Source organism: Cyanistes caeruleus, chromosome Z, assembly GCF_971803275.1.
Source record: "Cyanistes caeruleus chromosome Z, bCyaCae1.hap1.1, whole genome shotgun sequence".
NCBI classification, from domain to species: domain Eukaryota; kingdom Metazoa; phylum Chordata; class Aves; order Passeriformes; family Paridae; genus Cyanistes; species Cyanistes caeruleus.
In genome coordinates, this window is record NC_141732.1 from 7,402,869 (window position 1) to 7,413,927 (window position 11,059).

At 48.0% G+C, this 11,059-nt stretch overlaps 1 protein-coding gene across 1 annotated transcript; it reads right to left on the minus strand.

The window, feature by feature from the left end:
* Nucleotides 1-3,632: 3,632 nt before the first annotated feature.
* On the minus strand, nucleotides 3,633-10,818 carry LOC111942508 (uncharacterized). The gene is made up of 3 exons (XM_086867836.1): nucleotides 10,062-10,818; nucleotides 9,452-9,619; nucleotides 3,633-9,129 (listed from the first exon to the last, which is right to left on the minus strand). The coding sequence occupies exons 1-3, from the start codon at nucleotides 10,488-10,490 to the stop codon at nucleotides 8,989-8,991; spliced, it is 738 nt and encodes a 245-aa protein (XP_086723962.1). The 5' UTR covers nucleotides 10,491-10,818; the 3' UTR covers nucleotides 3,633-8,988.
* Nucleotides 10,819-11,059: the final 241 nt, after the last annotated feature.

Genomic DNA, 11,059 nt, shown 5'->3' on the forward strand with positions numbered 1-11,059 from the left:
TTTCATTACCTAGATGAGACTTGCAGATTAATTTTTTTTATCCAGAGAAGGAAAAAGAGAGTGATCAACATGAAAAGAGACTTTATAAACTACCAGTGACAAGAAAGAAAAGAAGCTTGAGGAAAGGTAGAGAATTAAGAAGATGCTTTAATTAAGATGAAATATTTTTCTGTTAAAGCTATGGAGATGGACAATAAGGTCCTGAAAGAACTCCTTTCATTCATGACAGTATGTAGGGAGGAATAGAGTGTTCAAAGCGCAAATTTTGAGTAAAAAGTAGAGTGATTGTGATATAGTGAAGTGCTGGAAACAGTGAAGCGAAAATTTGAAGCCTTGGGGGACAATGAGAAAAACTGTTTTCTGGTGAAGCTCACAGAAACAGATGAAGAAGACTTTTGCTTTTGAATACCTCATCCTTAAAATGCCATCCCTAGACTCAGGGGTGAAGTGCTGCTGCCTTAGGTGTTTGACTTCTCTGTCTTCAGCCTGAAGCTTCTGGAGCAGACCTGGATTGGCTGCTCTCTGTGTCTTCATACTGACACCACTTTTTGCAGTGACTTCTAAGAGACACTATGGCCTTACAAGGACAGCAAATCCTGTGTTACTTGCTCTCCAGCAGAGAGTGATGCTGGATACACACCTCAGAGTGATGTGAAATGGGAGAAGTGAGCTCTGATACTAGCAGCTTTGGGCAGCTGACATCAGGGCAATGGAGAACTATAACAAAAAATAGTTTTCTTGTGAGAAACTCCATAAATTAACAGAAAGAAACTTGTGTTTCTCTACAAAGACTGGTGAAAAGACTGTAGCAGGAATTAAGACTGTTTTAACCACCAAAGTTCCAAAGTTTTTGTCTCTGTTGTCATGTGAACAAGGGAATAGTAGATAGGGGATAAAAAAAGGTTTCTGGAAGTTTATTCTGGTGTTCTTATTATTGGAGTTTGTTAATAAACTTCCTTTATTCCTTTTAAGTTTAATGTCTGTTTTGCTCTTGTTCTAATCCATATCTCACAGTAAAAAAATAAGTATTTTTTTTTTTAGTTACTGGTTTAAAACCATGACACTACCTGCCCCTCCCACCGAGTACCATGCTTCACCTCCTTCTTCTGCTCAGTAGGTTTCTGGGAGTCCAGGAGTTGGTATGTATTATTTGCTACTGCAACTAATGGAATAAATTTTCTTTGCAACCCCCACTGTGTCTTGGCTTCTTTTCTACATGGGTCTCCTTCTGAAGCTATGACAATGACTACCAGAGAGCTTCAGGACAAGCCTATTTCCATTTCAATATATTCTGAGACAGGATTTAAATATGTCAAATAATCTGGGAAAATGTTTAGCCTGTGAGTTTCAGCAAAGTACGGAAGATGTCTTAGTTCCATGGATACAAGCTAGTAGGTGAGATTGCTACATGTGCACAATTTAGGGAAGGGATTCTCCACACACTCTGCACTGAAATAGAGTACTGCCTCCTTTCAAACCCTGAGCTGGCTGTGGGGAATGGGCCCTCTTTGGTCACTTTCATTTTGGCCATTTCTCTTGAGCAGGTAAGAAAGATCAAAACAAAATCTTTTCCAGCTCTTTCCCTCTAGTTTACCTTTTGGGGGGCCAAAGCTCTGTGCTGCAGGTGGCCCAAGTGTGTGCAGAGCAATTCAGCCTCCACAAAATCCATCAGTTTCCTCACAGGTCATCATCATTTCTTCCCAGGTGTGTCCAGATCTGGCAGGAGAAAGAGCCCACAGCACAGTGGGCACCGTGCCCTGCCCAGCCAGAGCTCTCTGGCACTGAGCAGCAGCAGCAGCACCAGCAGTTTTCAACCTGCTCCTGCCTTGGCTTCACCTGGGGGGACAGAAGCCTCTGGAAATCAGCACTGCCACTCATGTTCCCAGCTTGGAGCAGCTGCTGCTCCTCATGTTTCTCACCCTTTGCCACTCAGCTTTCCTACCCTTTTCTTCCCTCCTGTAGTGGCCAGGGATCTGGCCAGCGGTGTGGCCGTTCTTCCCTGGAGGGAGGAGACCCCTTAGGCTGCAAATGGTTGCCCTCTCGTTGGGGGAGAGAGCCTGGCTGGCCACATTTACAGGTGTGCTGAGGTCAAAAAGCCACCCCCAGCATGCCTCCAGTTTTATGTACATTCTGTGTTTCTCACTGGTTATTCCCTTTGACCCACCCTTTTCCACAGCGGATAAAACGCAAGTTCTCTCTGACCCTAGCAGCTTTTGAACTGGGATTTCTCGGAGGAGACAGCTGAATTAAAACCTCCTGAGAGATCAGAGCTACGACGATCTGTCTCTTTTCTTCTGTATTTGCCTTAAGAGCTGTTTTCACTCCAGCAGCCCTTTTGAGGGCTAAAGAGCTGAAAGCCCAGAAGCAGCTGCTGAGGTGCCCGAGCCCTGAAGTTCTCACCACCCCACCGTCACACACAGCTGACTTCACCTTCCCATTTCTCTCCTTTCCTCACTCACATTTCTCACACTTTTGACTTCCTATTTTCTGCCTTTTTCCCCTCACATTTCTTCACCCACTGCTTCCTGTCAGTGACTCTTTCTCTTCAGTAGTTGATGGGTTTCTCTTGTTTTTTTCCTGCAATCCCCGACTCAAAGTGTCGGGTGCTAGAGCAGCAGCCCAAGAAGCCTCTGCCTGTGCATCTGCTGAACACAAAATCTCTGCTCAGCCTAAAGAATCTCATAAAGAAGAACCTAAGCCACAATGGATTTCCTGCTGTAGTTTGATGGGTTATTTTCATTCCTACATAGTCTTCATAGTGTTCTAAATAAATAGGTACCCTGAGGGATGGATATCACAGGTGAGCACCCATTGCAAAGTCTGCTTTCAGTTAAATCCCATCTCCATTTTCATCACCTCACACTCACTATGAGTCCTGCATGGAAGACCCAGGCTCTGATGCCTCATTGTGCTTTTGGTACTTTTTCTTTAAGCAAATGAGATATTCTATTTTAAAACATTCAAACCCTGGAGTTTCTTTCTATTTTCACCTGAGACTACTGCCAGCCAAGGTCACAAACTGGCTGGTATGTGTTTGTGTGCACAGACCACAGATGCTACCCTGTGTCCATGCCCCGGGTTTCTGTCAATGTCCATTGAAAGAGATGGCTGGAAGGGGGGCTCTGACTGCCCTGCGCTGTTCTGGGGCTGGGCTGGTAGAGGCTGCAGAACGCTCTGGGAGGCACGGCCTCAGCCCTGCCACCATCTTGTGCATGGCACAGCCTCATCTCTGGCCACCATCTTGTGCATGGCACGGCCTCATCTCTGGCCACCATCTTGTGTGTGGCACAGCCTCAGCTCTGGCCACCATCTTGTGCGTGGCACAGCCTCAGCTCTGGCCACCATCTTGTGTGTGGCTGCCTCAGCCCCAGCCACCTAACTTGTGCATTGTGGCAGCTCTGAGGGCTGTGCGAGGGACACTCTTCCCCAGCGCTGTTTTGTGCCCTTCCTTTCCGTGGATGACATTTGGAAATTCTGCTTCTCTCCTGGGTTACCCTGTTTCGGCCTTCTCAATACACAACTCGCTCTCTTAGTCTTATTATGATTAGAAGATCCTAAGAAGAAAATGAAAATCATACTGGGATTATGATGCATAAAAAGTAGTCAAGAAAACAGTACTCCATAGTGCAGGGCCTATAGAGCAAGGATTTGTTTATTCAACACCACAAGTGAGGGGAATAGCTCCGCCACTTGTCCATTGTTTGCACAGTACAAGCTTTTGAGCTTTTTTAACTTAATGGGCACATTCTACTTTCCTGACCTTCGTATTTTCTAATTCCTTGATTATGGAAGCCCTTGTAGCAGGGCTCTGGACGAGGTGGTCGTCAGCCTCCTGGTGGTCGTTGCAGATGAAGGCCAGAAGTGTTCCTCAGGCTTGAACATTTTGTTTCTGTTTACGCACATGCTCTATGAGATTGTCTGCTCAAATACTCAGTGGTTAGCTTTTTGCAGTTGGCTTGTTGTGCTAGAGTTGCTGATTTCTAAGAAGTGCTTGATTCCCATACCCTGTTACAAAGTAACTACTTTCCTCAGAGCTACAGCTTTTTCGCCTAGCTCAAGCATTATCTCTTTGCCTCAGTATCCAAAAGAAGAAAGGGAGGAGGGGGAAAAGTGGGCAGGGTGATAGGGCAACATTATCTTGTTGCCCAGGGATCAATTCCTAGGAATTGATTACTAAGGAATTAGAATAGGAATTACTAGGAATTAGAATACTAAGCAGTATTCTCGTCCATCTAGTAAGTGTGGGGGTACCATAGGGACAATGCCATTGCATGGATTTGGAGTGTTGGGGTGTTGGCACCAAAGTCCTGCTCTTGAGGGAAGTGCAGGGACACAGGGGCTATCAGAGGACAATGAGACACGGGGGACATGAGGCCATAATGTGCCGAGCAAGATCCTGCCCAGGATGGCAGCAAAGGCATTTCCTCCCCATGGCCTTGGCACTGCAGAAATCCCAAAAGGGGCTGAGGAGTCCCATGGGTAACGAGGAGGGATGACCGACATCACTGTGGCTGCCAGCATTCCCCAGTCACTGGCCATTCCATGGACACTGGGGACTCTGAGGATGTGTGCATATGCTGGTTTTACATTAATTATTACTCAGTGAGGAGAGAAGAAGCCAGCCAAAAAAATTATTTTTCTGAGAGAAGCTGCTAAGAGCTAAGTGCTGCTAAGTGCTAAGGCACTCCTCTGTGCCTAGTAAAAAACCAATAGTTGTCTAGTTCTGAGAAGTGACAACCCATTAAACCATTCAGTAGCTGTCTCTGCCTCTGTGAATTCTACGTTTTAAAAGACTGGCAAGCCATCTCTTGTTTCCAGCCTTGAAAGGTAACTGGGCTATGGCTGGGCCTGCCCCGCTCCACCACAGCCTGTGAGGCCTGGAGGGGCTGGTCCAGGCCCCAACAGGAGCCAGGTGGGGGACAGGAGGCTGTGGGGCCCTGGCCAGAGCTAAGCCAATTCACAGCTACTAACATCTTACTAACACCAAGCCCTGGCCTCAGCCCTGGCCCTGTCTGCTCGTGCTGAGCCAGAGTCCACTGGGCCCTGGGAGTAGCTGCTGGCCAAGCCAGGCCCCCTCCAGCGTGACCCCCCACAAGCGGCTGCCATCAGTGGGAAGGGGAAGCTATCAGTCTGCAGCTGAAATGAAAAACAGCAGGAGACAAAGACCAGCCACACAGCAAGAACAGCCATGACCATTGTGGTCAGGTCCCTGAGGTCTTAGCACAACCACAACACAGCCTCAAATCCATCACCGTAACTATTGCAACCACTAGCCAGCATAAATCATGGTAACCATCTGCAGGCCAGGGTGAGATATTAACTCTTTCACTGCAAAGAGAAGACCTAGAGACCTTAATCCTCTCTCAAGAGAGAGAAAAATATAAAAGGCACATAAAAGATAACATAAAACTCAATAAAAAAAGATCAAGTCCTAAATCAAAAGGAGCATGAGGAGATGCCCTAATATGCCATTGCCATCTGCTGCAAGTATTTCCACTGAGGCCCCCTTCTAGAAATGTCCCTGCAGCACATCAGCATCAGCTCTAGGTTTGGTTGCATCAGTGGGGCAATTCAAGCCTTACCCCACACAAACAATCTCCATTCTCAGGCAACATTTTGCTGTGGGTTATCGTTCCAGCTCTTTTGGCTATGTAGATGGCCCTAATAACAGGAAACAATCATCTCAGAACTGGTGTTATTTTTTCCAGCAATGAAGGAAAGAAACTCAAACCAAACAAAGTTTCTAAAATAGTGGTTTTGAGAGAAGACGTGCACCCCCATTCTTCTCACGGGGAAACTTGCCTGCAACCTGGAGAGGATGGTTTAAAGCCACAGAGTCCCTGCTGCTTCTTGTGCCGTGCTGCTGAAACACTTAATGATCATATTCTTTCATAAGCCAAGCCACTTTCTCCATATCAGCAAGCTGGAGCCTGGTGATGGGGAAAGCCTGCCAAAACCTCCAGTTTGTTTCCTGCCACTTTCTGGGATGGGTCCAGTGTTTATGCATTGACTTGAGTATCCAACGAGCAGAGGCTTAGCAAAGGGATGACACTTCTCTTTCTTCTGATTTCACCAGGAATATTTTCCTTTTACTGCATAAGGAAACCTGAAATTTTCAGACTGCAGAGAGACAAAGCTGCAGGTGGTTCTTGTGTGCCCAAAAAGGCATTTTTATCTCATACATTTGTGGAGGCATCTTAATGTATCTGTGTTGAATAGGGGATCCCAAATGTTTGTTTCCTTCCCTGAAGAGCACCTGGGGGATTTCCTTTCTTTTCTTCCAATTACCATTGTTTTCAACAACAGGACAAAAATTGATGAGTTTTGTTTTATGGCAGCTGTGCTTCTGGGACCGACAAGCACTGCTGAGCTGCTTTTTATGTAATAATTCTTGGAAAGAATAGAGTTAGTTAGAACAGCAAAATCCCTCTTCCAAGAAGCCTGTCAAGCTGGTGTGAATCCTCAGAGAAGGAAACATGGATTTGCATGTCTTTATTTCCCCACTAACTAGATCAGTCCATGAAATCAGCTGCCAAAGCCAGACCTACAGGATGTTGGAAAAGCTGGGGCTGCTTTGGGGCTTGTGTTTTTTGATGATACAGGGAAGTCATCTCTGCCTCTCTGCCAGAGCAAAATCTGCCACTGCAGAGTGGAGCTGAAACAATGGGCTCTGGGAGAGCTGTTGCAGATGGGAAAGAAGCAGGTGGAGCCTTGTGTTTCTGTTTGCTCCAGGTTCAACTCCTGATAGCCAAAGGAGGGACCCCACAGCTGCCGTAGCCCAAACTCCTCTCAGCTTTGCTGCGTGACTTCCTGAGCTGCTGCCTGCAGACAGACGAGGCACAGCGCTGGTCTGCTGAGGAGCTCCTGCAGGTAAAATGCCAAGGGGCTGCAGGTGAAACAGTGGCTGAGGGATGGTGGCTCCTTCTCCGCTGAATTCCAAGGCATCAGATGTGCCCCCCTCCTCCTCCCTTCCAATCTTGGTGCTGTTCAACTGAGAATGGTGAGGAATCCTAGACTGGGCAGGGTTGGCAGGGACCTGTAAAGCTCATGTGGTCCGAGTGCCCTGCAGGGAGCAGGGACATCTTTAAAGGGAACAGAATACTCAGACCTGAGCTATTTCCAGGGGTGGGGCACCTACCAGCTCTTGGGCCAACCTATGCCACTGCTGCCCCATGCTCCTTAGACCTCCTCTGACTCAATGCCCTTTTCATTTAAAAAATATTCCCCTGCCTTTGAAGCTCTTAGCTTGGAAAATCATGCTTTCTTCTTGTTTCCTTTTCCTTTCTGCTACATCAATTTGTAACATCAGTCAAGCCTGGCTCCAGCCTGGTGCTACTCATCCTTTCAGTGAAACAGTGGAAGGAGAGAAGGATAATTAATGTTCTAATCAATTTAGAACAGTTTTCTCCATGGCCATCTTAGAATAGAATTGTAGAGTAGGAATTTAGAGAAGGATTGTAGAGTAGGATTGTAGAGTAGTAATGTAGAGTTGGATTTTAGAGTAGTGTGGTCAGCTGGGCAGCAACAAGAAGAACAGGAGCAACAAGAAGAAGAGAGGCAGCTGCACAGCACAAGTGCCTGGCACAAAAACTGATTTTGAACAATCCTTTGAAAAGACTTCTTGACAGGAAACTAAGCCCAGGGAGACTACATTCAGAGGAAACAGAGACCAGAAGAGAACAGGTAGCACAGCAAGTATGTTTGTCATCTATAAACATTAAAGAGAGCTGGACCTAACAGAGCCTTTCTTTTCTTGGGAATAAACACTTCAGTGTTTCACTCAACAAAAGGTTTCATACTTCCTAAGATTAAATGCATCTTGACACCTAGAATCAATTCCTACAAAGAGATGCCAATTTGGTAAGAGGAAGAGCATTGCCAGATGTTCCCATCGTCTCCACCATGCTGCGATTTGCCAAAAGAATGAATGGCTTTCCATCTGTAAAACAGAGCAGCTGATGCTGTAACCCATTCCAAAGGGGCTTTCAGCATCAGCACCCTCACCCTGTATGAGCAGGCTGAGCTCCAAGATGCCCTTGCCCGTGGCCCATGGGAAGAACCCCAGTGCTTCCCTTCACCCTGACAGCGCGGATCAGTGGCTGCCATTGGACTCGGCCTCTCAGCACCGCACACGTCCCCCCCACCTTCCCAAGTGGGCACAGCGGGCAAGGGCAGCGAGGAGAGCAGTGCTACTCAGGCGCCGCTGTGACACGCACAGCTGCCCAGAGGAGATGCTGTCCCTCTCGGGAGTCCAGGCCGTGCCGTGCAGAAGCCGGCCCAGACGGGGGCTGCTGCCTCGGGCCAGCTCGGCTCTGCAGCGGCCGGCTGGGCGGCAGCGCCACTCTCCCAGCTAAGGAAGGCTCCAGCCCCTGCAGTCACAGCAGCCCTCAGGGCCAGGGCACACAGCAAGGCTGCCAAAGGCCAAGCATGAGCACTGACAAGCCATGGCCACAAGCCACAGCCAGCCTGAGCCCCTGACAAGCTGCTGCCCCCCATTCAGGACACAACGGGATTGGCTTTGGCATCAGACACACCGAGGTGTGGATCAATGCCCTTTTTTGTCTCAACAGGGGAAGGTACACACAGATGAAATGGGATCTTTTCTCAGCCCCACCAGGTCTTTATGGGAGGGCACAACACTGGCAGCTCTTATGGGCAAGAAGCAGATTAAATGGGTTGTGCTGCAGAATCACAAAGGGCTTGATGTGTTTTCCTAGAGGCTGATCTGAGCAGGGGTTGGGCCAATGGGTAGAACTCAAGCAACTGCTCCAGCAACAATTCCTGCTTCTTTCTTCAGTAGAAAGGGAAGCCAGGTAAACTTTAACCAGTCCAGGCTGCCCTCAGGGACAGCAGGAACATGCAGAGTGCTCTCTCCCTGCCTCGAAGCAGAGCACTTCCTGTGGAGAGACCTAAATGTCCCTGTGACACCAAACTGAGGAGGTACATTTGGTACAGCTATGCTGGCACGTGCACACAATTCACTGTCCCTCAGACAAGAAATAAATTAGATGTACTCAGTAGCTCCGGGAAATCCTCCTGTGGCTGAGCAGCATCTGTGTCAGTGCTGGAGATGAAGAAATTGCACAGGCTCCACTTCTCAGGGAGGGGAACCAAGGCTTCTTGGTAGCTCTGAGAGTAGAAATGAGTTGGTGTCAGAAAAGTGACTAGCAGAGATTACCCCGAGTACACTTTTCAAATTCAAACCCATAAGAAGTTGCTCTTAGCCACATGCCAAGCTCATAAACTGGATTATTTTGGATACCCACTTCTGAAACCAAATGGTCAAAACCAGAAATTGGTTTTAATTGAGTTCATAGCCACCTTCATATTCCATTTTCATGGATTTTCTGAAGGATGACTGCAGCAATGACCATTCCACTCCCTCCCAAGGATCCCTTTCCCCCTCCAAGGGCTGCAGACACATTTGCAGCTCCTTGTCCAAATGTTGTACCTCCTCCCACTGAGTCCACTTTTCCTCCACCATCTTGGAGACATGCTCAACCTTCAGCATCTCTGCTTGGGACAGTTGCTGTGCCTCACGCCAACCTTGGGTCTCTTCATCACCAGTCATTCGCTGGAAGCCTTCGCAGGCTGCCAGGTGAGATGTCAACATTTCCACCTCAAGTCAAACAGAACAAAGCAGTCAGAGACTACAGCTTGTCCCTTTCTGCCAAGGCTCATTGACTGTGAGGAAAGGGAACAAGCAGGAGAGGAGCAGATTCAACAAGGGATACAGACAGCTTGTGGCTTGTGTTCAACATCTATCTGGGTGACTGTGTTCACTTGCAAAAACACCTGAAGAAACAAGGAGAGCAGGAAGAGGCCAGCAGGAATGCACTCAGATGAGTGCAAAAGGGGAAAGCGACTTGTGCCACTGTCCAGAGCAGTAGTTGGGATTCAGCACACCAGCAAGTTTCCTTCAAAGCAGCTGGGATAGACAATACAGCAGGATGGCACTGAGAGGCAACACCCCAGCTCCCTGCTGCTCTGCAGAGGAAAGGCAAGAGGGGCTGAAACCACCAGGCTGCAGTGACTGCAGTGCCTATCACTGTTTCACTCACTTGTTTTAGTAGAGAATCCTTCTTCTGAATCAGGTGATTAATTTTCTCTATGACAATTTTCAGTTCTTCCTCCAGCCTCTTCTCCTTTGCGTCGATCCTAGCCTCTGTTTCCTGCATCTCTGCCTGGAGATTTTCCTTGCTGTCCTCTAAAACACATGAGAGAGACAGCTTGATGAGTGGAGTGGCTGCCACTCTATCACTCACCTTGTTTTGTTGATCTCTTCTCTGCCGATAGAGTGTCATCTCCTCTTGAATGTTCCTCATGTCTTCCTGGTGCCTCCTCTTCACTGCCACGATGGCACTCTGAGCTTCAGGCAGCTCTGCTTGTGGCTCTGCCTTGATGTTCTGTACACACAAAGGAAGAAGAAGTGACTGGGAGCTGCCATCAGGCTCAGCTTTTCCCTCTTTCAGCCTCAAAATCACACTCATTCAGTCGCTTCTTTCTGCCTACTTAACCACCTCTGCTTCCACTGTAAACCTCCTGTACCAGAGCTGATCTCTGCAGATTACAAGGCTCTGTGCTTTCAGTGCTTCTAGGACTCCTGGCCTCCTCAGTCCCAAGAGCTGTGATTTATGCCCCTCTTCCTGCCCTGCACTCTGTCACCTGCTGAGTCAGGCTTATCTGGCCATTTTCCAGTGGCTCTTGCACCTGTTGCCCAAGCTGCTCTTTTTGCTCTCGGCCTAGCAACAGCTCTTCCTCAGTTTGGCATGGCATCTCTGACAAATCAATCTGCTCCTGCTCTTTCTCCAGAACAACCTGCACAGAAAGCAAGAGAACATGGCCTTCAACTCCCCACACAACATTTGTGGGCCAAGACTCAAACACTGATGGGCTCACACGTTCCCAAAGCACTGTGCTGCTGCTCTCCTGGCTTGTTCTCTGCCCATGGGGAGACCCAGATTCCAAAGTGACACTGGCAGTACAATCAGGGTCCAGCTGGGTCTGAATCCCCAACAGACTCTTGGGCAGCTGACAGGAAATGTGTGCCATTTCTCAA